General features: G+C 43.8%; 5 protein-coding genes across 10 annotated transcripts in view; 3 read left to right on the plus strand and 2 right to left on the minus strand.

The window, feature by feature from the left end:
• Window positions 1–3,671: 3,671 nt before the first annotated feature.
• On the minus strand, window positions 3,672–9,719 carry LOC143373062 (uncharacterized). Of its 2 annotated transcripts, none has more exons than XM_076819863.1 (7): window positions 9,107–9,719; window positions 6,667–9,020; window positions 6,476–6,571; window positions 6,320–6,407; window positions 5,251–6,240; window positions 4,511–4,570; window positions 3,672–4,065 (listed from the first exon to the last, which is right to left on the minus strand). In XM_076819863.1, exons 1-5 carry the CDS (start codon window positions 9,153–9,155, stop codon window positions 6,092–6,094), a joined length of 2,736 nt encoding a protein of 911 aa, XP_076675978.1. In that variant the 5' UTR covers window positions 9,156–9,719; the 3' UTR covers window positions 3,672–4,065; window positions 4,511–4,570; window positions 5,251–6,091. The 2 variants fall into 2 exon arrangements, with proteins under 2 accessions (XP_076675978.1, XP_076675977.1); XM_076819862.1 differs by having other exon boundaries at window positions 9,101–9,717.
• A 406-nt stretch (window positions 9,720–10,125) lies between these two features.
• LOC143373066 (cell cycle checkpoint protein RAD1) lies at window positions 10,126–11,751 on the plus strand. 2 transcript variants are annotated; one of them, XM_076819877.1, is made up of 5 exons: window positions 10,127–10,359; window positions 10,436–10,660; window positions 11,007–11,201; window positions 11,270–11,545; window positions 11,633–11,751. In XM_076819877.1, the coding sequence occupies exons 1-5, from the start codon at window positions 10,267–10,269 to the stop codon at window positions 11,660–11,662; spliced, it is 819 nt and encodes a 272-aa protein (XP_076675992.1). In that variant the 5' UTR covers window positions 10,127–10,266; the 3' UTR covers window positions 11,663–11,751. The 2 variants fall into 2 exon arrangements, with proteins under 2 accessions (XP_076675991.1, XP_076675992.1); XM_076819876.1 differs by having other exon boundaries at window positions 10,126–10,359; window positions 11,270–11,751.
• A 2-nt stretch (window positions 11,752–11,753) lies between these two features.
• On the minus strand, window positions 11,754–15,051 carry Fabp (fatty acid binding protein). Of its 2 annotated transcripts, none has more exons than XM_076819883.1 (3): window positions 14,784–15,051; window positions 12,667–12,938; window positions 11,754–12,145 (listed from the first exon to the last, which is right to left on the minus strand). In XM_076819883.1, the coding sequence occupies exons 1-3, from the start codon at window positions 14,854–14,856 to the stop codon at window positions 12,095–12,097; spliced, it is 396 nt and encodes a 131-aa protein (XP_076675998.1). In that variant the 5' UTR covers window positions 14,857–15,051; the 3' UTR covers window positions 11,754–12,094. The 2 variants fall into 2 exon arrangements, with proteins under 2 accessions (XP_076675998.1, XP_076676000.1); XM_076819885.1 differs by lacking the exon at window positions 14,784–15,051 and adding an exon at window positions 13,173–13,331.
• A 537-nt stretch (window positions 15,052–15,588) lies between these two features.
• Window positions 15,589–19,643, plus strand: LOC143373067 (uncharacterized). Of its 3 annotated transcripts, none has more exons than XM_076819880.1 (4): window positions 15,590–17,567; window positions 17,602–17,734; window positions 18,062–18,221; window positions 18,322–19,643. In XM_076819880.1, exons 2-4 carry the CDS (start codon window positions 17,656–17,658, stop codon window positions 18,722–18,724), a joined length of 642 nt encoding a protein of 213 aa, XP_076675995.1. In that variant the 5' UTR covers window positions 15,590–17,567; window positions 17,602–17,655; the 3' UTR covers window positions 18,725–19,643. The 3 variants fall into 3 exon arrangements, with proteins under 3 accessions (XP_076675993.1, XP_076675995.1, XP_076675994.1); XM_076819879.1 differs by having other exon boundaries at window positions 15,590–17,564; window positions 17,599–17,734; XM_076819878.1 differs by having other exon boundaries at window positions 15,589–17,734.
• A 3,181-nt stretch (window positions 19,644–22,824) lies between these two features.
• LOC143373065 (uncharacterized) overlaps window positions 22,825–26,182 on the plus strand; it is a 43,447-nt gene continuing 40,089 nt past the window's right edge. Inside the window, exon 1 of the mRNA XM_076819873.1 lies at window positions 22,825–22,959. Within this exon, the coding sequence (XP_076675988.1) occupies window positions 22,957–22,959 (3 nt within the window). The 5' untranslated portion in view covers window positions 22,825–22,956. The remainder of the gene's footprint in view (window positions 22,960–26,182) is intronic.

Raw genomic sequence — 26,182 nt, forward strand, 5'->3', positions numbered from 1 at the left:
CGACCGATTGGACCCAGCGGACTTGAGCGACAAAGGCGAAAACACGAGGAGAAGGAGGCACGCTCGTGGAGGACAAAGGAGCCTCCTCTTGCTCGCTCCAGTACCTCGAGGAACCCCTCGGCGGCATTCGAATTCTCATTCCGCGACGGGAATAGGACTATTTTAACCCTTCTTCTTTACGCCGTATAATCCTTCCCTCTAGTAAGCTCTCTCCTGACGGTCGGTATAATCGCGGCACACCGATGTTCCCGCGGGAGCCGTTGCTCCCGACGCGATTCCTCCAACGGATGAAACGACGAAAAGTTTAATGAGCCCGCCTACCACGTGTCCTCGGTCGGGAAAATTACCTTTTCCTTCTCTTAAGGGCCTCGATCCCGGGATAAAGCAGTGTCTCTCTGTAATCGAGCTGGAGACAAGGGTGCGAACGCGTCTCACGATTTTAGGAGGAATCGATGACGAACGATCAGAACCGTTGCATCACTCTCGGAGAAAATCTATACTCCGTTGCAAGCTCCGCGTGAATAGCTGCTTCGTGAAGAGCCGAGGTACGAGCTGTGCGCGCCACTCGGTAAGGTTTCGCAACCGTTTCGCAGCATTCCGAAACATAAACGCGGCTGAGCACTAATGGACCAGCTTAAATATGTAAGACAAGCCTGCCCACCGGGTAGCGGGTAACAATAAACTAACACTTAAGACGTACTCCGAGACACAATGCCAAGTCACACTCTTCGCGCTAACGATCTCACCTACTGAGCTCCAAGTCTTGCCCCGTTCTGTCCCTGGAGACCGTTTCAACTGGTGTGGGATCTGGGATGTAAGAAACACGAGCGAGCAGCGAACTAGTGGCAAATATTTCACCGCGCCAACAAACTAGGCAGCAAAGGAACTACGCCAATGCAAGAATAGTACACGAGCGAAGATGTTTCTTCTCGAAGCGGAGCCTCTTAGAACGAGCCAAGGCCCCGGGCATCGATAAAATTACTTTCTTTCCATTCTGCGCCGTAGCTTTTCGTTTAACGTAACTCGCCGCGTCGTAAAAGCTAACAATGACGGAAATATTAGTTTTTAAAGCCGCGCAGGGTGTCGTTAACGGTCTGAGCCTTTCCCGCCCAGCTAGCTAAAAGTTGCTACCCCCTCGTCGATCGTCGCTTTTCTTACGCCTCGCGTTTATAGGCCTTCGTGAGCTATAATTCCTATTTCTTTCGCACGCTGCTTGATACGTAAGAAAGAAAACGCGGTCCCGCTAGTTTACTTCGCAACCAAGTTAGAGGACTCGCCTTCGATGCCGAGGTGACTCCCTTCGCGAAGAAATGTAACAATTCCCTAAGGGATTACAGCGAGGAAATTGTCAGGCCGATTCTAAACTTTTCCGCGAGCCTAATGCATGGTATGAAGAAAGACAATCCGGCAATTAAAATTTCATTGAATTTAGTAGGTTAAACGCGCATTGAATTCCAGAAGCGGCTCGACAAATGGAATTGCGAGCGAACGTTTCGCTTGGATATCCTTAAATTTGGTCGCGATGCCTTTCGATCGCGACGGCCGATAACGGCGGTCATTATAAATTTAAGCGCTTTTAACAAAAGCCACGTTAGCTCACAGCCGTTTCGCACGCAAGCGGCACTTTGCATGCCGCATTCCGGACGACTTGCCACCCTTGTTTGAACTGGCGAACTGGTGTTGCGCTCAAAGTCCGAATGCATAATTAATCGGGTTATCAATTAAAGGAGCGCCGCCGATTCGCGGCCGGTTCGTACGCCCGTCGAATCTCTGTTCCGTCGATATTTGATCGCGGGTACTAAAAACGGAAACGCGGCTCGTCGAGTAACGGCTTCGAATTAACGCCACGCCGAGTCGGATTTAAATTCCGCCTACCCGGTCGCGTATTAATTCCAAACGTCGACTTATTTAGACGCATTAACAAACTATTTCCATCCATTGAACTGCTTGAAATTTTAAACTGGAGCGAATGGAGCGTGAATAGATCGCGAAAGGGTCTAAATTTTGTCTGACCCATTTTGACCGCGTCAGCGGTTAAATATAGGAACTTAATAATGGAAGACGATAAATTAATCATCAGCTAAGAATAAATAACTGTGCTGAATATGAAGCTTCTATTCCTAATTTAAAAGAGACACGCGCCTTAGAAATCTGAATAATTAGCGATACTTCAAAATACGTTTGACGATTGAGTAATCCATTAGATTCTAATTGGAAGACTAATTATTTCACGCGAATAAGTGATTGCGGAGTGAAAGCGACATGCGAGCCACGCCAAACGCGAGTTTATGTCTTTGAATCGATCGACATTCCCGCCAAAGGCACCACTGACGATCAACGGCGGAATCGATTGACTGAATTCACATTTGTTGAACAGCACGGAGACATGTAAACTCTGTTTGAAGCCTGCGAACTCAATCATTCTCTCTGTTCTACGAGACGGCAAGGCTCAACAGGGACTACGTAAATACAGGGAACCAAGTGCACTTTGCTCGATATATAATGCGAACGTGAGATCCTCCTGGTGCATTTTCGATTAGCCAGAAGGGGGCCTGATTACACGATGCTTCCGCCAATGTTTTCGTGGTTTTTAAATAATTGACGACATTTGCATGGAAAGTCGTCGTATGAAATCAAAGGAAATACGAAAGGGAAGACGAGACAACGAAAATAAATCGCATTGTGCATATGACTCCGTTCCCTGAATTCAGACTGGAGAGTGAGGATAAAATGTTTGCATACACTCACTTGTTGCAGCCATCTTGATCCTCGTGCACATCCTCGTCAAATGTATGTTGCGATCAAACACGGTTAAGTGTCGCCTATATAGTAGGAATTTGTCGTAAACGGCACTATGTTCTTAAACGACTATATTAAGAGCAAAATATAAGTAATAATCAATAGACATGACGGACACGCTTCAATTTTAAATACGATATTATTCAAACGCGACGCACGAGCAACCAAACGATTTATAACTGCGGTTTAAACGAGAAATTGATTTGGCGCTTGTAGCGCTCTCTATGGACGGATGGCGAAGTTAGCGGCGCTTTACTGGAACTGGGTAATCTAACTTTGGCCTGCCATTGGTTGGCAATAATGGCACAAACAAAAGATTTGAAATAATAGCATTACAGTTTCTTGTATGTATCACATTCGATCTCTGCCTGAATCAGTTCGAACTGGCCGGTCCCGCGAAGTTAACACGTTCCGGAATGCTATTGATTTTCGAAGTAATGCTTATCGATTGGTGTCGGTATCGCGAGTGCTATTAATAATTGCGAAATGAATCCTGTCTCCTAAAAGGCAGTGACGCGAAAAGTGTCAGTGTAAACAGTGTAAGTGTAGAAATTAAGAGCAAAGGAGTATCGATCTGCGATGGATTACTCATTCGTGCGACCGTAGTCGGGACTCTTTATCAACTCGAGGTAAATTAACCAGCGATAACTATCTTTACAGTTTTAAATGCATCGCATAAATTGAAGCGCAAATCTTCTGCCTTCTTCGCATAATTGCGAACTTTCTTTTTGTCAACTCTTATTACGCGTGCTGCTTCATACATACCGTACTCTCTTCGTCGTCACTTGAGAGTCTGAACCCACGGTCGGTATACCATATTCGGATTAAATAATATTTTCTTACGTGCCACCAACAAAATTGAATGCAAAACATATTAAAAGAACATTTTTATTCAATGTTACTTGTATTTCACATAGAAAAAGTAATAATTATATAAGAAGCTCAGTCATAGAGAACAATGGGGTTTGATAGATGAATGATTTCCAAGGCTTTTATTAATACATTAGCTGGTCACATAGTACCGCAGAAGTTCCCAATGAAACTTCAGAGTTCTAATGATTGTAGCTTTGAATTTCAAAGGTCATTGCCCGATGGGGATGATAGAAAGAGGCTAAGTAGATAATGAAATCTAAAATCAGTCTGCAGATTTAGCGTTGCAACTTCCATGCTTCCAGCTGACCATCAACTTGTTTAACGTCCTGCTTCGAATTTAACATTTGCAAGATTTGCAGCTACACTGTCCGCCAGACTTGCAGGTGCATTTGTCTGTGAAAAAGAAAGATAAGACGCAATGAAAGTACATGATCGATAAATGAAAGCTTAAATTAGTTACACTGGTGCTAGTAGAACTAATTTATAACGTTAAGTAACTATTCTAAATGTTAAAACAAACATTTCATAAGTAAGAATCGCGGCTTCGAGAAACCATAACCGTAACTAAATCGTACGATGAACCGGCAGTAATAGCGGTCACGGTTAAACGGTCGTTGCCCGAGTTTACGAAAAAAAGCAAGTACAGTCGGAACGAGAGACCGTGACTACATTCCTTTGTAGTAGCCTTTGCGTTTCGTTCGGAAGAAAAATAAAACTTGACGCGCGGGCAAGGGCACGATTTCATGCTACTACGAATGTTACGTAATAATGCAAACACTGTTATACGCTTCACACACGACTTAGAGCGAAATATGCGACGTTAATTAAAAATTAGTACCTCCGCAACCGGAGCTACAGCACTTGCACGAGTCACCGCATTTGCAGTCTTGGCACTTGTCTGTAACAAACCGTAAAACAATTGTAGACCAAAAAATGATGTTCCAGAATATTTAAAACGACAAAATATATATCGTAGACAGTTTTATTGAGGAAATGTCGAATTGATCGAATTCGCCAATTGACGGCACAAGTGTACAGGATGAATGAATTATTTCATTGCTCCCTACTCAGACCAATAACCGTACATTATGGGCGTTCCAAGAAAATTCCATGTCAATCGTCAACTTCCCATTATTAAATTCCCCGTTTATGCGCACGTACCAAATAGGTACCCGTTACGGATAACTCCATAGAAATGTTTTAAATATCATTTCTCGAAAAGTTAATCAAAAAGAAATACTATTGCGTCTGTCGAGTAACACATAATTCTGTAGGAAAGATTAACTCCCGAAAACGTAGTTTCACGCGAACAGGATTAATGGCTCAGAATTAAACAATACTTTATTTCCACAGTTTAAATATTAGATTAGCAAATGCAAAAAATAGGCGTAATGAAAGTTTAAGTGTACCTATATGAGTAGAAAGTAATAAGTTTTATACGATTTTGCAAATAGTTACAGGAATCAAAAACATTAACAAACTTTCTAGTATGTACCAGAGTATTCGGATTCCGTTCAGCTTTGTAAATTCTAATTTATTTTCAAAAATCATGTTTTGCAGAGTAGTATTAGCCCTTACCTGTGCACTTCTCGCATCCTGGTCCCGGCATTTTGGTCTGTTGATTGATTACTTCACCGTTGAGTCTTCGAGTTCCGTAGATGGGTGATTACTTGTCAGCTTCTTCGTTCTGCTTCGAATTTATTGATCATTCCCCACCATGACTTCTCTCGTTCCGAAGTACCTGGGCAGCGTGTGCAACCGGCACCGAGCGTGCCATGCGCAAAGCAGGGCTGTATTCGTTCCGATTAGCTCGGGGGGCCAAGTTATTTGAAATACTTCCAATGTTTCTTGGTATATCGCATCTGCTGTCCCAGTTACTTTATAGTTGCATTAATCTGCTGCATAGTATAATTCACGAACTTGCACTTAAAACTACTAGAGATAGAAGAGTTAAAAAATGCAATTTTTAAACTTTCTAACTTCTCAAACGTATTCCGGGCATAAGAACAATGTCTACGTCCCTGTACGATCGCAGCACGGGCCCAATGAGAGACGTTGCACGTTACACAACAGTAAGAGATAAGCACATGGATCTTCTAACAAATTGCGCACGAGTTTGTTCTAGAAGTTGTACGCAGTTGTGTGCAAACAAACAGTAGACCCTGACTCATGGTGTCATTTATGAAGTAAATAACTGCAATTCTTTTTACCTTTTCTCTCTAAGTCTATTAGAGAGGACAGTTACAAAAGCAATTGCACGTTTCATGCCATTTTATGCACGGTCGAAAGTAAAAGCGGTGAAAAAAATTAAATAGAATTATACATATTTTATTAAAAAGTATTGCTCCCTTAAATCTTTCAGGAGTATTTGTAACAGAAATATAAAATATCAATTTCATAAAAAATACTATATTACTACTCAAATGTTCTTTTGTCGCCGAATAAAATTTGTTTTGCTAGCTGCCTGTTCAATGTGTATAGATTCATCTTCTGGCTCGTAATTAATTTCATATATTTGATTGTATTCCGCTGGACCCGAACCCTTCTTCTTGATTGAATTAGTCCTCTCTGAAAATATTTTTCAAACGTGCATATTTGCATTATAAGAGGACCTATTTGTATTTTGCACAATTGCATACGGTGATACCTTGATGTCTGATGACAACTTTGCTTTGTGCTGATTCAAGTAGCTTCTTTACACGAGTTCCCGCTTTAGGAGATTTATCTTTTTTTATCTATTAAACATACAAATAATGAATATACCATTTCCATAATAGCGAAGAAGTTTTATTCAAGTACATACCGTTCTAACTTGTAAAGGAAGCTTGTAGGAAACCTTAGGGAGTACAAAATGAGTTTTAGGTGTAGTGTCGTTCTCAGGAGTCTTCGCTGTAATTTCCTTTAGAACAATGAGAATAAAATTTCAATAATGATGATAAAATTGTTTCTATATAGCTTTACTTTTAAAGTAAGCTTAATAAGATTTTTATTTACCTCTTGTCCGCACGCTGGGTTTGTTCTTAATTTCGGAGATAAATTGATCCTGTATGGAGTTTTCTGTTGAGTCCTAGTTATGGGTTTCAATGGAGTAGCTTCTGTCACAATTATGCTTGGAACCGTTTTCACATTTCCTACCCCAGGTGACATTAATAAGCCACCTTTTTTAGCACGTACATTTTTTATAAGCTTCATATCTGTACCTCTTATGTACATTCCCACTGGTGAAATTATAGTATTATAATTCAACCTATACAGTCCTTTGGCATGTGGACTCTTCACAATATTGTCTCCCAATGTGCTCTTCTGCCCTGGACTGTACATAGTAGGAAAATATACCTTTCTCGTTCTCTGATTTGGGTGTGGCGGAGTTTTGCCAGGTGTAACAAAAAGCTTTGGCTTTACTTCCCTTTTTGACAATGGCGATTTACATATATTACGAGGTTTCACATTTGGAGTTAAAATATTGCTTTTTACACTCGATGGCTGTTTCACGTTTAAAAATTCCTTCACAGGACCTTTAGTTCCTTCGTACTGTAAATCAGTTCTATCGTTGTTTCTTCTTGTAATTTCGGGCGTGAAACAGGAGTTTGATGTTTGTAGTAAGTTGAAAACAGGTTTCCGTCTCTCCAAAAACATCTGGTACTCTTTACAAGATGTTAAAGTTTTTAGAAATTGAGCTTCATCATAAGACAATGAGTTTGATTCATTATTGGTACTAGACATAAAAGAGAGCTCTAATGATTTTTCCACTCCCGTTATTTCTGGATCTGCATTAATTTCTGTAATGAGTCTGGCTGTATCCAGACATCTTTTTCTTTTCTCTGCTATGTCTTGTAGAAGCGTCTTTTCCAACACATCTGGATCAAGCGCCATATAATCATACGCAGCTTTATTGCTGTTCAGCTCATTAGAATCAGATTTTCTGTCAATCTTTTTCGACTTTGTTTTGGAATATGACACTTTCTCATGAGAAAGGTATTTTCTACAGCTAAAAGACTCTGGCTGTATTTTTGCGCAACTAGATCGTAACTTGTTTATTGATGGACTTCGATACAAACGTGTGTCCAACAAATTCGGAGTACTCGAAAGTGATTTCTCCTTAGGATTTCGATCAATGCCATTAGAAATATTTAAAGAAGCCAATTGCTTTTCACAAGTGCGTTGGATGTGAGTCATACTCAGCAAAGATGGTACTGACGTGCTTTTACGTAAAGGATAAGGGCATTCTGTCTCCTCGGGAAATAATCTCTTACATTGAGCCTCCAATCGTTCAAAAGATTCAGTACTGGATATATTTGTTGATAAATTAATTACATTGTCAATGCTGCCATTGAAATTATTTTTTGATATCTTTTGAAAGAATCTTCTTTTAATTACATCTATGCCAGATAGAGGTGTGGTAGTCAGAGAAGTTGCATTTATAGGTGAAGCATTTTTACAATCATTGGCATGAACAGATTTATTACATGTAGGAGTTCCAAGAACTTGTTCTGTGCACGAAGGTGGAGATAACGGAGACGGTGGCCATTCAGGAATAGATTCATCTTCTATGAATTTACATAATTTTCTAAACTCTGTTGTTAATCTGCTTAAATTTATCGCAGATATGCCACGTGTATCATCGCTGTTATTAATAACAGACTCTTCAATGATAGTTAATAATCTTTCAGTGAAACTGTGTGGAGCATAACTATATTTCTCAGATAATCGTTTTAAAAGTTGCTGCGGCTGCGACACTTCCTTTATTTGATTGAGCTGATTATCTAAAAAACAGAGGACGCTCTCAAACTTGTTTAGTTCATCTTCGAATTGTGCATGTCCACCATCCGTGCTACTAATAGGTGTCTCTTTAGTCGTACTTTTTGATAGAGAGGTTGGCTGTGATACTGCCACCGGTTTAAGTACATTTACCTCTGATACAGCGATCGCATTAAATTTATTCTTGTTTATGTTATGATTCGTATCTCTCTTCGGAGTTTTATTCATTGTATCATGCTTCGGTTTCTCACACGAATGCGATTTATTTTCTTTAGATGTAGTTGATGTTACTTCATTTATTAATTTTCTAGATATTGCATTTAGAGGTTGCTTATCATTCGTTCTAAATTGCAAATTCTCATTCTCCTTATTATCGTCCTTTAAGCTCCCACTTTGAAATAAGTCAATACACTTATTTAAATCGGGTGCGGGGACAGTTGATCCGATAAATGAAATGGGTGTATTTGAAATAGAATCTGCTTTCGAACAGCCAGCTAATATCACAGAATGTTTGCTACTACGTGTTTCTAAACTATCTCGAGATATTGAACTATACATATCAGAATGGACATCAAAGCTATCAGTGTATTCTGTAAAGAAATAATTTCACCAGTAAGTAAATACACTTTAATACTTAGTGTAACAGAGCACTTGTATCGTCTGTACTTACGAAAACTGTTCAGGGAATCCGTGAAATCACAAGCATGCCTTCGACCTCGTTCCATTTTAATGCCTTAATGTAAACTCAATTACAACAAATCGTCCACGGACAGACGATCCTATCCACCTTTTCCAAAGTATATTCGTATATAGCAATTCGTAGCGTCCGTTAAGCATATACGTTACAACCAGCTGCCATTAAACCACTTTGAATAATCAGTGCGACTAACTTAACAAAAATCACAACTACCTAGTGACTAATTCGTGCGTTAAGTTGGCTGATAAGGGGTAATTTGATTATAATTTGAAGGTGGTTGCGCATTTAATTGTCATTTTCAACGTGTATTGTGTAAAATATTCTTTGTAGTATATAATTCCACGTGACATGTAACACCGAGATTATTTATTATTTCGAACATAATATATAGTTCGCATTTATGTGGTTCTATATACATTCATAGCTTTTCTTCGCACATGCATTACTTTGTCCGATATTGCAATAATTAGGTGACGTATAACAATATTCATGAGTTCAGACGAACGATCAGTAGCCAATGCCTTTAAGCCGGATATATACCATGCAAAATATTCAGAATTCGTGAATAATGTGTTGAAGGAATCATCAGAGACTTTTGATAAAGAACAAAAACGTATGTAGTTGATAATGTTTCGTGATTCTGTTGCCAGTTTTCTTCTCATGCAACAGGTGATGATTTTAGTCACAGATGCAGTCCTGCTAAATCTTTACAATGTCTTTGGCGGTGTATTTGAAAGGGCATTAGAATTGTATGAACAGGGACGCGTAACTCATATATTTCCATCTGAAACTATCGCTGCTACATCTCACAGCGATAGGAGTAATGCTAGGTATTTAGTGCAAGTCAGAGGGCTCTCAGGAGAAATATATACATTTTTCCCAGACATAAATTATTGCACGTGTGCCTCTTTTAGGTAAAAGATTTTTAAATCCTCTGTGGCAATCATTTTAGTAAATGAAAGCTGCTAATACATTCTTGTCTTTTAGGTGCCAGGTATTACACAATAGATCTTTGTTTACTTGCAAACATATTTTAGCAGCTTGGCTATCGACGCTTACCAAAGATAAATTGTCTTATCAATATATAACAGAGAAGCAATTCCAGAATCTGTTGTTGTATCAAGTTTCTTATAAGCAACATGAATCCTGATACAGAGGATTATAAATTAGTGGCGAAATTGGGAAATCTTAAAACTGTAGTTCAGTTATTGAAAGCAATTAATTTTAAAGAGGTAGAACAATATAAAGAACGTTAACCTTGTACAAAGATCGAACGTATTTAGCTTGGAACTGTTCGCATCCTTTTAGAGCGCAACTTGCTTCGGGACTGAAAATGGGTTGAAAGTAACAGTGGAAGACGCAAAATGTATGCAAGCTAGCGCTTATATTCCCGGCCATGTGTTCCAAGAATTTAATTTGAAGGAAGATGTGATTTTCAGGATAAACTTGAATATATTAGTGGAATGTCTTTGTATGTTCTGGAGTAACATAAACTCTCAGGGAAGCTCTGTGGCTTTGCAGCTGTTTTATAAAGTACATACAGATTGTATAATTTTGTTTAACCCGGCGGGGGGCACAACCCATATTGTAACACAGGTTGTCGCTACTGGGTTAAAAATATTCAAAATAGACCATGATTTCAGAATATTTTTTTTTAACTTTGTAATTTTTATGTTAAAGTACAGTGTTTTAAGAATCAAACAAAATTTATGAAATATCTTAAAATTTTTATTAAAGTTCTTTAAAAAATTGTAACAAAACCTCAGTCTTCAAATTTTCGCAAATAGTGGCTCTGTGGTAAATTTTACCCAGTAGCGCCTCCCGCTTAGTTAAATTCTATGGTTGCGATTAGGCATTAACAAAAAAATTGTACTAATAGGGTGCTGGAGATCCCGTAACAGTGCTTATAGAGGAAGATGGTATCATAACAGATTGTTCTTTAAAAACTCAGGATCCCGATGAACTGTTGGATTTTCATCTTGAAGCGGAAAATGTTTTGAATAAAGTAGTCTTGCAAACCGAGTTATTGAAAGATATTTTATCCGAACTTGACCCAACCAGTGATTTGATCGAGGTAGAATATAATCTTGTGTTTATCTGCCGATAGACTCCTGCCTTTACATTTGTAACGTTGCATTGCAGCTACTTTTGTCACCTTCCGCACCTTTTTTCCGAATTAGTACGGCTGGGTTAGCTGGGATTTGTCACGTTGAGTTGCCTCACGATGGTGATTTAATAGATAACTTTCAGTGTACCTCTGCAGCCACTTCGAGTTACAAATTGGCGCATATAAAGCCAGCTATGAAGGCATTATTGTATGCAAATAAGGTTTCGTTGAGAACTGATGTGAGCGGATTGCTGTGTTTCCAATATATGGTTAAAACAGACGAGGGAAATACTTGTTACATCGAGTATTATGTAAGAGTCAACTTATTGCTGTATTTTACTTACATAAGTAGAAAGCACGTGGGGCTAGTTCAGGGATAAATGAAAATATTGTTTCAGATTTCACCTGTAATATACCAAGATGAATGATTTTTCACTGTAAATCCGATCATATTAATTACATTCAGTTTTGTACATCCAATTATATTTGCATTAAAAAAATAGATACACTCTCGCAAGATTTGTAGTTATTCCAACATTTTTATTCATTAAAAACTCATTTGGTACATTTAGTAATGGATATAACGTACAAATATTGAAGCATACGTTTGAATTACACCCAAGGAAGCATAGGAAATATAATATAAATCGCCGGAGCTCTCGAATAAACGTTTTCGATGTATCTTGTGCGCATATTTTCACTCTGAAATAATATTGACAACCTTTGTGCGGTTATACGTATATGTATCTTTTGTTTCGTTTACGTTTATTAAAACAATGAGTCGTTCTCCAACCGGCAAGAATAACATTCAGCATTGTCTTTGAATTGCTGACTCGAGAATCAATCTCAAATAGGAATTCTTATTGGACTTTGTACACTCTCGTGCATACAACATCGTCGACTTTCATGATCTGCAACAAAAAAAAAACAAAGGTGGTTTCTTATGCGTCCGCCTATTTACATAAAAAAAAATTGTCTCCGTCTTTTGTTGCCATGTATTACGTATAATCGTGTACAGCTCTTTTCATGTCTTTCAAGACGTCTTGGCAATTGATTATCATTAACTCCATTATTGACCTTCCGATTAAATTGTTCAGCTCACGAATACGAGAATTACAGTGGTAATTGGCGGACTTTTTGACCAATGACAAAGGCATTGTTATTATCATTAGACGTTCGCCCCGTTATCTTTCGTTGTGTCGTTCAACCCTGGAGAACCATTCGGTCGCACGAAACGTTAACTCAATTGGACCGTTAATCTTATAATTCTTTAATGAAGTCTCACGGTGCGTGATTACGTAACTTATTATCGCGTGGGTCTTTATTAGATTAATAAATTACCGTTGGAGTTAAGGCGATGATGAATAAATCTTCAAGTTACAAAGCCTGCCGACAAACACTTTCTTCCTTTTCGTTTCTCGATCATACGTACCGCTTTCATTTCTGTAGGCGTGAATTCTCTCTCGATGGTGGTTTGCTTCTCGCCCTTCTGTATTTGAACGAGTTTATTCCCATCTAGAGAGCAGACGCACTTTACTTTCCTTCCGTCCGGTGTTTCCTCCTCGAATTCCTCTCCGAGCTTGAATTTTATTTCGGAGCTCTTGAACGGACTGGTCGTTTTCAACGTGTACAGCCCATTGTTCTCCGTTAATTCAACCACAGGACTTACGCTGCTACCCATTTTACGTATCAGTAGACTCACGCCTGAAAGGAGAGGAAGCGTGGCTTCAGAAATACATACAGGGTATAACAGAGGATTCAAAGACTATTTTATACTGGCCGCATTTAAATTGCTTGCCCGCTCTAAACATTCCTCGAATAAAAACACTGCAAATTTCTACTCATTTCGAAACCAATTAGCGTTCAGTTTGTATCTTACTCTCGAGATATCTGTCGCAAAACGAACAACTTTCCCTTAAATAACAGGAATTATCTCACCTAAGGCCTTCATCATTTCGTCAAAATTTTCGCTGGATTCCAGTTTGTATCGTTTCCCGTAAAAGGTGGAAATCATTTCGAACGATAGGCGAGCGATACGCAACCTTTGGAAATAGTAAGAGGACTGAACCTCGATCGGGCCATTACCGTATCTTATATTACATGTAATGACACCATCTTATCATTCACGCGAAAAACAAAATCCAACGTAACAAACGTGTGAATAGCTGCAAACTTTGAAGTTTGAACCTTCGCGATAGCGCTGGCGATGCCATATCTCATTTACATATCACGTAACCATTTCAATCTTTTACATTCAATTACGCCGGGCACAATTTCTGCAGTTGCGATTTTCGTGAAACACCTCGTGCTTGGTGCCATTGATCGCGGCGACCCTTGAACATGCTAACATAATGCTGCTACAAGCATACATATTACGTAACGGCTATGTATCAATATTCTCAGGCGCGGGATCTGAAATAACATCGCCATCCTGCGTGTACCTGCGCGCCCCGTTCTTTCGTCCCGGGAATTCCGCCAGTCGACGCATCAACACCTACGTAAGCGGCGCTGATACGAGAATGAACTTGCTGTTTTATTTAATTTCCGATAAGGAGGTGCGAATGAACCGGCTACTGCATCATCAGGATGCAAGAATACTGCGAGAGTTCATTAGGTCGCGGCCGCTTGCAATTTCCGTGCGAATCTTTAGCGATTCGCGGCACTTTGCATTATTAGTCGAAGCGGCCAATGTATTTCTATTAAATAAACCCCCCCAAGTAGTACCCGCGCATTAGTGCGATTCGACTGACAATTGTGATTTATTAATCTTACCGGTAAATTAATTCAAGTGCTAAATTGGAGTACAATCGGACTATGTCTGGCGGCGCACGGCGGGAATTAAGCGTGAGGTCAGGTCGTTGCACGGTCGCGCGGGAGCGTAGTTCAATGTATTAAAATTGATTATCTAATTTATCATTACGATACTCGAGCCCCGATAATGCAACCGGGACGGTTCTCTTTGCTGGCTAAGTGAGTCTCGCAACGGCAGTACAAACCTTAATTCGCACGGCGTGCGTCTCTCAGACTCGTCACAGGGAATCCGAGTGTTATTTCACTCTTATCTCGATCTCTGGTGTCTCTCAGTCAACATTAATGCGGGTTTCAATAACAGGCCTCGCGATACCTATATCACACTCAGCTCATTCGTACGTCGCCGTGTGTACACGAATTTCGTAAACGAATCGTACGTACTGTACGCCATCGGGAGGTTTATCCGTACTTATTACGCATCGCGTTCAAAATTCCTTTAACGCCGGGCCATAACTGGTAGCTGTATTCTTGTTAGAGCGTCAACATGTCACGCAACAACTCGGCCTGCTGTTAGTTTCATAAATATCCCTCTCTGACCGCAGTGCTCGTGTTTACTGTGTATCGACGATAATGATACCCGACAGCGTAATCTCTCGCACGAAATTCGCGCAACGATACGCCTTCTCTCGCGAAACGAATCCGCCGTCCGAGGGATGGGTTGTTAAATGCTAAACGAGGAATGCTCTTTCGTCGGCATACCGTTGCCCATTGGATACCGTTCAATCGATGGATACGTACCGAGCGCCTTCATGAATTCGTCGAAGTTCTCGCTGTTGAACAGCTTGTACTTCTTCCCAAGAAACTCCGTCATGTCGATCGATCGGAACTGCCTGGACTCGAGCACGTGCCTGAGAATGTAGGTCCAAAGGACGATCGCTAGGGTTAGAGACAGAGAGAGAGAGAGAGAGAAACGAGTTGAAATAGCCCGATGTTCACTGTCTTGTCGCCGGCTCCAGACTGACTAGGATCCGGGAGGACGAAGAACGCGAAAGGTACACGGAGCTGTGAGCTTTGAATCGACTACTACACACCTCTCTCCATCTCCTTCTCCCTCCCCATCGTCCTCCCCCCCTATCTGCGTTATCTCTCTCCTTTCCGTTCGCCCCCGTTACGTCCTTCTCGCTTTTCGACCTCTCTTTCTTATTCGACTCTACTCTCGTTCTCCTTTCATCTTCTGCTAGAAAACACGCTTCTCTCTTGGCCGGTTTCGCTCGCTCGCGCGTTTGGGCGGCCGGCCACCCTACCCCTCAAATGTTCGCAGCTGCAACCCGCGGACTCGATGTCTTGTTGCTCCTGTACTTGGTAATTTACCTTTTCTCGTTTTTTATCATACGTCGTCGGCAAATTATTTTCATGTTCCTTTTTGTTGGCCGCCTGCTGCCCTCTTCGTACGACCATCGTTACGTTTTATTCCATTAAACAGCTCCCGACGGCGTTTTTAGTCGTCGAAAGACGTCATAGGTCAACCATTACGCTTTCATATGGAATATAATTATTACAATCATCGCGACATACACTAGGTGTCAGGATTCCCACCCGATGTTCATCGTTGCTACTATTTCCCTGCGATATATCAAGCTTTGGATCGATTCGTTTCTGACGACTTGATCCGGTAGATTTGTTTCTAATTACAATTGAAGTATAATTATTTAACTGCCCGATAAGATCCCCGCGCCCACTAATTGTGGTTCATCGGTGAACGCCGTGATCGTGCGAGGCCCCGGATCGTGCGCGAATGCTCATCAGACTATAGCGATGCGCGCTGGTCATTGGACGGTGAACGTCAGCGCGCGACACGTCGGCCAACCGCAATGCTTCACGGCCGAATTATGAATATGATAACATATAACGGCATTGAAACATGCCGCATCGATTATTTCTACCATACATGAAATTATTGGCTCGGAAATACCAGATACGAGGGACCAATTAAAATGCAAATTACAACGAACCTTGCTATAAGAGCGTTTCATTTCCCTGCGCTAATTATGTTTTCTTATCGGCACGGGGGGATCGTAAGTAGTCGTTGTTGTTGTTACTTTGCTGCCGCCTCGACGGCTACGGTCGTTGGCCGTGCCGTAGCGGTTGTAAATACGAATGTTGGATGAGTCGCGAGGCGCAGGACACTCGGTGTTGCTTTTCCCCTCGATCGGTGCGCAAGATCATCCGGATCGTGAATCGGAGCGAAAGGTATAGCGTTTCATCCGGCGCGCGGCGCGGCGGCCAGCCGGGCGTCGATTTCGCTGCGTTTGCCAAAGCCGGCCTGGCGTGGTCGATAACGGCGCGGTGGAAACGCGACGACGTGGCCGCGGCGTGCCCGCGTCCATTCCGACTGCGAGCACGGTGTGTCCACGCGATCGCGTAGCAACGCGCCACTTTCGACGCGCGGTACATTTGGCAACACTGAAATTGCGCAAATTCCGCATCCACCATGCGAGACAACGAGACCGACGTGTACGGTCAGGCTCTATCAATGCTTTCGGCTGTTGACGATCGCGCGTGAATCACGGGGCGCACTCTCGGTCTCACGCTCCGTTTCGCCTCGTCCCTCGCTTCCAGATCGGCCAACCGTCGAAACAGCGACGTCGAAGTTCTTCGCAATAGCGGGCACGACCGCCGCGTGATTCACTGCCTCGATATCCGTACCGTAGCGAGCCGGCCGAATCCGCGTAATCGTGCAACGAATTTGCATTATTTCGCCGGGCGTATCTATTTATAGCGGGGGACGCGCGTTTCTTTGCCCGCATGGATATCGGGATACCTCCTACAACCGGTTTCAGCCGATCACCGGTTTCCTCGCAAGCGTCATTATAAATCCGTCGCGGTCGATGCGCGCCAGTATCACCGCGTTGGAAACGCAACGACGACGATACGAGAGGAACGTCGTCGTCGTGCTGCGTGTCCAGCTCGGTGGAAAGCAGGCGATTCGCGGCACATTCGCGAGTTCCGCCGCCTTTCGGCTCTTTCGCCGGGTAGATTTGGCAACGCTGCGGCATAGCAGCGGCATAGATTCCGCTCCGCAACCGCAACCGCACGCCAGGCGCCATGATGCCAAACCAAGCTGGCCGTACAACGGTTTCTCCGCAGTGACGCGCAAGCTGTCGGCGACGGCGTAGCATACACGGCAGAATCGGCTGCTTACCTGCGGGATACACACGTTTCCGTCCAAATTCTTTCGGCGTTCTTCTCGGCCGGTCCTTCGATTTCTCGCCGTTAACCTCGATCGATCGATTTCGCGACTCGTCAACGGCAAGTATCGCTCGCAGCCGGTGGCCCGCTCGCACGCACAGATTAAATCCGAATCGATAATCTAGTATCTCGTGCGGTCGTTGAAGAGAACCCATCATCACCCCCCTATCTATTCGGTATAGTCGATTCGTTCGGTGGCTCCCCATCCTCAGCGGCGTGTTTCGCCTAAATATTTCGTTTCTAGAGTCGAAAGAACGTTTCGAATACGAACGGCAAAGCCGGAGGAGAAAGATCGAGGGGAGGTTCGGACGTTGTTGCGGTACACAGCATGTTCGATACGGAAAAGTTTATCGAGGAGATCGAGAAACGACCGGCGATTTACGATGTGAATCGTAACGAGTACAACGACCGTAACGCCAAGATGACCGCGTGGGACGAGGTCTGCCAGGTGATGGTACCGAATTGGGCGTGCTTGACGGACGAGGAGAGAAACATAGAAGGTATACAGCCTCTTGCGATCGATCGATCCGGATTCCTCCACTTGCACTTGCTCGACCCTGGCCGCTGGCCGCGGTCGCCGTGCCTGCAGTCGCTTAAAATTAGTCAGAATTCTTTCCCATCGGACGGTTATGAATGTGACGATTGTTCGCTTACATAATCCCGTGCCAGAGAACAGGACAGAAGTATCGCGTCTCTTTTTCTTAACGCGGCAGTACTTTTTACGCGACTGTTTTATCGAATAAATTAGCAGCAATTTCGCGCGATCGAACAGAAACTTAACCCGGAACCCGAGGCGGGCTGCTTCTATAATACGTGTAAAATTTCAGAGAAAAATTTACGGGGGAAATGGCGGAATATCCGAGATTATTTCATGAAAGAGCTGAAACTTCAGAAGTCACAGAAATTCGGCACCGCTGGCCGGAAGCGAAAGAAATACACGTATTTTGATCAGCTGTTGTTCCTAATGCCGACGGTGGAGAATAAACGGTTGGTATAGCCCGCTAACCAGTGTCGCTCGAACCTCTTAGATCGTTTCCCCTTAAACGGCGAACATACGCAGATTGTTGGGCATAACTGTACGTTACAGAAACGTCGGGACGGTGTTAAATAATTGCAAGTCGGAGGAAAGCGAGGGTGAAGTCGACAATCCCGTGATCGAGGAATACGACGTACCATTGGCCCACGCAGCTCCCTCCATAACGACGGGCAGGGACTATCATCAACCGGGGGTTTCCTATAAAATGTGCTCCCGTTACCCGAAGCAGCTTTGCGAGACGTCGTTCACGCCGTTCGATAATGAAATTCACGATATGCTGTCCTCGCACAGCAACCAACGGGTCGCCTACGACGAGGACGACTACGACAGAATGTTCCTCTTGTCCCTGCTGCCGATCATCCGGCAAGTGCCGGAGGAGAAGAAGCTAGACGTAAGGATACAGATGCAACAAGTCCTGGCACTGGCGCTTCGCCCCCCTGACAGCATGCAATGATAGCTTCGCCCTGTCGGCGCGAAATCCATCCGTAATTTATATAACGACGCGCGATGCACGCGGGTATTGCCCGGCCCGTCGCGAAAGTCGAACAAATTGATTTTCGTTTTTATCGCGGCGGGCACCGCGCGACGCGACGCGCACGGTGTATTCTCATCGACTCGGTATCACGGACATACTCCCATCTTTTACTTTCGAGTTTCTGTGCACACACGACACGGTGCAGGGGCAGCATCGCGGGCCACTTAACGAGAACTGATACGCAGTATCGTAGATTGCGTTCGTAAACGCGGCACTTTGATAATGTAGCCTTCCACGAAGCAGCACGATTTACGGATGACACTTCGAGTACCTATACCTGTGATATTACGCTTGGCGACTTTCATTTTGGGCAGATGCAGAAATAGAAATAGTAACAGCGACGCGGCGATCACTGTATCGGTACGATACAGTGGTTTTCCGCGCGCAGAGCGACAGTATAATGTACATATTTTCGTAATCCGGAACAAACGGCGGCGATATTTTATCGATACCTCCCCTCCCTCCCCCCCTGAACACGGACGAGCGTGACGTGCTGCATGGGATTCCGACGAATAAATATCCAAATATATATACATTAAACGAGCAGCGTTAATAAATGATAACGTCACTTTTCGTCGATACGGGATTCGTGTTTTGTGTTTCCGGATGTGCGAACAGGTGGCAGCACCTGTACCGTACTTTCGCAGTTTCCGTTTTCCATGCAAATAGCGAAGTACTTAATTTGCAGAGACTGAAGAGGTTTCAGTAGAATGTATTCAGTTTAATCGAGACTTAAACACTGTACCTACTTGTAGCGATATTTATCGTTAAACACTCGCATGTACTCGTTTCGTACTAATGAATTTTGTATTAACTTCGAATAAAACGATTATACCACACGATTTGTCATCCCATTATATACGAACGCCACGGTGCATCGCTGAAGAATTCGCAGCAGATTTCGCGGTAATGAAGGAGTTTACATAAAAGAGCAGCGACATCAAGGAACCCATTATTCCTGGCGGAACTTGATGGTGACGTAAATGGTCTTAACATCATTTACATCTTGACACGACGAGCAGGTTTCAAGGCACCACTTTAGGAGGGCATAAAATTTCATCAGAAGTTAAGAGGCCTATTTCATCGCACTCGGCTGCACATTCAGCTCCAAGTAGATACACCTAGACTTTTCAACGTGTACACGTGAACAAGAGCAAGCTAAATGCCGAGGCGATTGGTTTAACTCGGGCTTAACTTAGGCTGCCGTCTGATTTCTTCGTTAGGATACCCGCTCCTGATAGCGGGCACAGTAATGCGACATCACAGAATGAGGACGGAACGTGTACTTGTGCGGATGTCATCTCGTTTGTCGCTTTATTTGTACCACGTGCCGGCTGAATTTAATTATCTACCCTGACATCCTCTGTAACTAGCGTTCCCTTGCAGCAGTGCATAAAACGGCATTCATACGGGACGTCCAATTATAACAGATAATTAACGCGATCTCAGTACTCTTAATTCACGGCGTCGTATCGTATTTTTAGCTGGTCGAACAAAAGTGAGAAGGGAACAAATGCTATCGGCGCCGTCGAATGCAACGCGTTCGCTTTGTTATTCGAGTGACCGCGCAGCGGAAAATATCGATTAAAAAATATTTTTGAAACGCAAGAGATTTGTTGCTACGGCTACCTCGGTTGCGGGAGACAAACAAATTTTTAACGACATTTTCAGCCGATCCGTTGCAGTGGAACGCTACCAGCAGACGGATTGAACTTTAATTCGAAGCGAGAATCGCCCGTTTAGCGAGATATTAAAATGTAGTGCGCCCGTGCTGCGCCGGACGCGCGCACTTATTAACATTTTCATCTCGTTGAAATTTGAGCACTTGTTATTGGCTTTTGATATAACATAAATCACAATGGTCACGAGCATCGTTGATCATAACCCTTGGAAGGGTTTCGATTTCATGACGGAATATGATAGAGCCGCAAGAAATGCGGTTGCTGGTGACATATCCTTTGTCATCGAGCATTTACGACCGATTCTCGAAACAATGGGCTGCATCGGTTTTGCACACTATTGTGTATTTTTTGATTCTCAAAGTGAACGAGACAAAGGGCACACCAAAAAGGATGTAGTATTTTTCGATCTGAAGAATAACTTTCGTGCACGTGCAATTCGGAAATGCAGTGGCTTCGACGTTTCAAATTAAAAAGAATTGCGCAATACCTGACACTTTGGAAATGATTTGGTCTCGACAAAAATGATATTTAATCAATAATTGAATCAAAAAGCAGTTCCTGAGGAACAGAATTTCCGTACCTGCTACAATTTCGTAGCTATTACCTGGTACGATACGATAACAATTCAATGATTCTTGGCGAACGTTCCAGATATCACAGAAGCATCGGTAACCATAGACATGTATAGACGGAGCGTGTACCGAGGGGGGTTGCAAGGTCCGCGGTAAGGGGATGGTGATAAAGGCAAATCGGGTAACTCCGTTCCTCCTCGGTGCTATTCGGAAATACAATGACGTTATATATCTATGAGGGATGCTTAGTCGAAAAGGTTAGGTATACTTATACATACATTAAAAATTTCGTATATCATGTAGGTTATATATATTTAACAAAATTAGTAAATAGAATGAAGCTTTTTTTAAATAAAATCGTATTTATAGATATTTGCAATAATATTTATATTTTTAAAAATTTTGTAAGCTTAAAAAGAATATAATTGCCGATATAAATTCGTGTATACATAAACATAATTAATATGCATAAATAATTATATAGTAAAATAGTATATATATATCATTATTTATATTTTCTTTCTCCAACTGTTCGTAGTTTTTATTTTTCCTGCGATATGCACAACCGCTTACTACGCGATAAGCCATTGTTACACTCAGTTAATGTATGATTATTACCGACTGCAACAGTGGTTATGTTTCGAACACAGCCATTAACAGCCATTAATGCCGAAGCGACACGAACCGAATGCATCCGAAGGTAACCACCGAATTGCCTGTATGGTTTCTGCCTTTGCCCCTCCGATCTTATGTTCCCCTCGCCAGTCTATATAAGTCTATGTCGGTAACAGCAACCGGCAACAATCCCCGAGCGTGAAGCGCGGAAACATGCAAGGGTTATCAGCAACTAGTGGCGTTTGTCGAAACTCTACCCTCAGTGAACCCTCCTCTCCCTTCCCATTCACTCCCTCCCTCAATAGACACTCGCCCCCGCCCTCCTCGATCTGCACGTATCAACCCCTACCTTCTGGTCCCTTCTCTCGCCCTCGCTCGTTCACCGTTCCCCTCTTCCCGCGTTGTCTCTGTCCCCCTTGGACACGCGCGGCTTTCTCTCGCGCGCGCGTTCTTCTGCCTCTGGAGCAACTCGCAGCATCCATCGGCCCGCTCCGGCCTTCAGTCCACGTCGAGAACGCGGCACCGCCGGGACCCTGAGGACCCCTCGACAGTCACCAACCCTTTGGACCTTACGTCACTTGCGTCGCTTGCTACGTCGCATCCGAGCAGTTCGTTTGAGAAAAAGAAAGAAAGAAAAGGTGTAGGGCTCCGGTTCGAGCCGATCCACCGTCGGTCCCGTCGATTCCAATAAAAACAGAGATCGCGATTCTTGCCTGGCATCGTCCCGTTCGATTTCCATTGATGGTACCTGCGCTCCGATCCTCGCATTTCGCTCGTGCTGCCCACGGCGTCGGCGGATAAAGTAATTTCGACGCTCTCTCTCTCGAATAAACATCCCTAAACGTCGAGGTCGATTTTTTTCATCGGATAGAGACCTCCGACCCGCCTTTCGAATCTATCCGGTATTCTGGCGGTGTACGTGCCCCGGAGGATACGTAATCAGCTGTCTCGCGGTAACGGATGTTTTAAGGGGTTGCCAGAATAAAATTAGGTAATCGCGTTTGATGCGATAGGGTAGGAGGAGCGTGCGAGTGGCGTAATCGTTGGGGGAGCGAGGGCGGTAAGGGAAGAAGAGCCACGAGGGCCCGCGAGGAGACTGAAGCAGAGGGATTTCCCGCGAGACTGCCGGGGGTTGTCGCCCAGCCCCGGAGAAGCGGACATCGGGCCCGGATGTTCGCACGGACGAGACGCCGGAAACGCTGTCACGTTGGAAGGGAAAATATTGACGGCCGTCAACAAGTTCCTTACGACATCCCCTTTGATTAACAAAGTCAAGTTACTGATGGTAAGTGCGTTTCTCCTCTTTCTACGTCGGCACAGTTTTCTACTCGTCCACCTTGCGATCGTATTTCCAGCTGGTTAAGGAAATCGCCTGTCTTAATCGTTCTGTTCGAAAGTTGTTGATTGAATTCGTCGGCTGGTTTTATCTCTGCGGAAAAACGTAACGTCAGTTGGGACAAAGGGGGATGAAGGTTGAGACATTAAGAATGCCATTTCTCGGTGTTCCGCGCCGCTGTAATACGCGTTGCCTGCTTATCGCGGGCTTCGTTATGTGCCGCGACGAGTCACGAAGAATGCCTCGCAGATATGTTTTGTCGCCGGGCGAAAGACAACTCGAGCGACGTTAAACTGACAGTGTTCTGCTTATGAATGAGAGTAATAGAGCGTATAGTTACATCGCGTAGCCTTCGCTGTGTCCTCGTCGAAGAAAAAGCCCCTGCTTTGGTTCTCTCCGAGGGTGAACCTCTGCGTTTTATTAGGGCCGCGCAACAGGGGACTTTATACAAGTGAAATGGCCCATAGGGACTTTCCACTTGTTCTTCCATGGCCTGGATGCGGATAAGGTGGCACTTTTAATTGCGCTTAATTATCTAACTCTTCTCTTATTTACACTCCATTACGTCTCCCGGGCCAACTTAGCTTTTTTCAGATTGCGTTTGTTGTGTGATTCTTCGTGTTGGGCTTCAACGGGCTCGCTGTAAAAATGTAGCATTAAAGAGCGAGAGTCATCGAGCTCTGTAAGCGATTCAGTAACTCCAGCGTTCTCGTTTCGCACAAAGGATCGAGGGGAAGAAACGGGGGACCGCGGTTCGTGGTTCCGCCGAAAATGAGCGGTCGGTAAAAAAGTAATTCGAAAGCAGGGTGAATTTGGTGTTTTGCCAGAGAAGTATAGGTATCCTCGAGTGCATGTTCTCGAATAAAGTGAAATAGTGGACCGAGAGTAGGTACTACAAATCGTTGCTGCACACATCCACAAAAGTCCTAATACGTGCTCGTTCCCCCTTTTGTTCTGAATTACGAGGCGAATATACGTGTCCCGATACTCGCCAAACGGGACAATCCAAATGCACTCCATTTTCCTTATTTTAACTTGTTGCTCCACGCACACCGCTCTAATACCGTACTCGTCCGTTCATTGTCAGTTCCAACTACGATGCTCTGTTTCTATCACGGTGAAATTCCAGGGAACTTGCTCCTGGTATGTGGTAGCTATGGCTACGATTTGAGTGATCAAAGGGTCATAATCAAACAGCTCAATGTCGATTTGATCTTTGGAGATGTGGAAACGGATAATCAGTAATGCGCGAGGAGTGTTGCAACCCATAATCTGATCATTCTTGACCACATCGACTCAGAAGATAGTTTCCTTTTACAAGTGAAACTTTGCCAAAGTTCGGTGTATTTGCGTTCTCAAAGGGATTTAGGCTCTACTGTAACCGAATAGATACCAGCTCAGAATTCGTCAGACGCCCCTGACGCACAGCTCTAAGCACTCCACGTGTCCATCCGCAGAGTTTGACGTTCATGCACAACTAGCTGCACGTATTTACTAGTTCCAACATACCGTAGACATCGTTTCGTTCCCCGGAGTACCATCTGGATCGTTTAAGCATTGTCCTGCAGAACGTCTAAGTTACACGAATCCTGTAGGAGTTTCTGCGTTCCCCGCCATTCCTGGCGTGCCTTTATCGTCGGCGTACGTATATACATACCTACGTTCGATGCACGCGAACTCGAAATTCCGGTCGCGCACAGTGTCATACGGGGAGACGAATGGCTAGGTCGTACGCAGATGGTGCAGAGGCGTCCCTAAAAGAATGCACTGTTGGCCAACTGCGGGCCTGAACTCAATTGTAAACGCCGCTGAATAGCACTAGCAGGATGCACGAGTTTTATCAGTGTATGTACAGTCTATCAGAGTTTCCATCGTTAGACCACGACGACATGTTTTATCAGTTCGAGCGAACGAATCTGCAGCAGTTTGGTCAGCATGTTGACGTTCTGAACGAGATTAGCATTGCGCCTGCGGAACTTCATGTTTCGTTGGGCCGCCGATCTGCATCGAGGCTCGAGGTAGTTACCATTCGCTGGTAGAATTGCACAGATGCTGATGAAACTTTTACGAATCTCCATCTTGGACGTCCCTTTCCAGGCGAGCCGAATCGAGTCACGATCCCTGGCAGTTCTCGACGCGTAGCAGGGAATAATGTTCGCGGGTGACTCTAGCTTTTGTCGAGTATTTACTTAAATCCCCATCGAAAATCCCAGCAGTATTTTCCCGCGCGTTGAAATCCCTGGGTGGTCCCAGTGATCCGTGGTCCTCCGTATTGAATCAGTCTCTATCAATTACTCGGTCAACTGACCGAGTCGAATTACGATGGTATCGATTCGGGGCGTCGGCATTACGTTTTAATAGGCTTTCAGCGTGATCCCGTGGAACGCATTTTTCTCATCAGCCGAAAGTTTGCTCTGCGCCGTAAAATAATTACCCCGATGATAGGTAGCGTTCTCTGGATAGGGCAAACGTTTGCGGGAGATCTCGGCTACGGTGCTGCGGCTCGGGTTTCTCCGTTTAAATTGGCAAACCAGAATCGTACTTCAGAATGTCCGCGGGCTTGACGCCAGCGTCATATGCACGCGTAATTGCGCGTCGTTAAATGTAGATTAAAGGAGCAGGTCGTGGCACCGCAGCCGTGTCGCAGGCTCTAATAAAAACCGCAAACTTTCCGATTTTTTGGGGGTAGCATCGTTTCGTGCTCATCGCAAAGTACCCAGGCCACTTTGAGGATGCTAATGAGAACCAACTCACCCCATCATTATCAAGCCCCTCCCGATTCGCTCGAACGGAGGTCACTTGTTTACTGAAACGGGAGTGAAACGCTTAGAAGTAACGGCGTAAATGGAACCGCATGAAACAGCCTGGGCTTAGACATTTTCAGTTTCTCGCTGTGCACCTCTGAAAGTGTGTCTTTCATCAAGCTCTCGTAACCACTCCGAAGACGGGCCGGAGGCGATTCTCGGGAAATATGCATTTTACGATTTTATCTCACGGTTACAACATCGTAACTCGAGGCACGCCGTTTCGCGTTACATTCTTTGGACGCACACATGCGAGCGCTCCTTCGTTCGTTCGTGGTGCGCTTTACAACACTTTAACAGGTTCTTTTTATACTGTACCGTGAACGAAAAAAAAAGGGGTTGGAACGCGGTGGCCCGGGGAGGTGCTA

The sequence above is a fragment of the Andrena cerasifolii genome, chromosome 9 (genome assembly GCF_050908995.1).
Source record: "Andrena cerasifolii isolate SP2316 chromosome 9, iyAndCera1_principal, whole genome shotgun sequence".
NCBI classification, from domain to species: domain Eukaryota; kingdom Metazoa; phylum Arthropoda; class Insecta; order Hymenoptera; family Andrenidae; genus Andrena; species Andrena cerasifolii.

Coding starts and splice junctions, on each gene's coding strand:
- LOC143373062 (XM_076819862.1), bottom strand. CDS start 9,155: ATGGAACGAGGTCGAAGGCATGCTTGTGATTTCACGGATTCCCTGAAC. Junction 6,572..6,666: donor ACCCAGCGTGCGGACAAGAG/GTAAATAAAAAT, acceptor ATTGTTCTAAAG/GAAATTACAGCGAAGACTCC. Junction 6,408..6,475: donor TTCCTTTACAAGTTAGAACG/GTATGTACTTGA, acceptor TATGTTTAATAG/ATAAAAAAAGATAAATCTCC.
- Fabp (XM_076819885.1), bottom strand. CDS start 13,248: ATGATTTCCACCTTTTACGGGAAACGATACAAACTGGAATCCAGCGAA. Junction 12,939..13,172: donor CGAAATGATGAAGGCCTTAG/GTGAGATAATTC, acceptor CTCTCCTTTCAG/GCGTGAGTCTACTGATACGT. Junction 12,146..12,666: donor CGCCTACAGAAATGAAAGCG/GTACGTATGATC, acceptor TTTTTGTTGCAG/ATCATGAAAGTCGACGATGT.
- LOC143373067 (XM_076819878.1), top strand. CDS start 17,563: ATGTTCGATACGGAAAAGTTTATCGAGGAGATCGAGAAACGACCGGCG. Junction 17,735..18,061: donor CGAGGAGAGAAACATAGAAG/GTATACAGCCTC, acceptor GTAAAATTTCAG/AGAAAAATTTACGGGGGAAA. Junction 18,222..18,321: donor CCGACGGTGGAGAATAAACG/GTTGGTATAGCC, acceptor TGTACGTTACAG/AAACGTCGGGACGGTGTTAA.
- LOC143373066 (XM_076819876.1), top strand. CDS start 10,267: ATGAATCCTGATACAGAGGATTATAAATTAGTGGCGAAATTGGGAAAT. Junction 10,360..10,435: donor AAGCAATTAATTTTAAAGAG/GTAGAACAATAT, acceptor GCATCCTTTTAG/AGCGCAACTTGCTTCGGGAC. Junction 10,661..11,006: donor CTTTGCAGCTGTTTTATAAA/GTACATACAGAT, acceptor TTGTACTAATAG/GGTGCTGGAGATCCCGTAAC.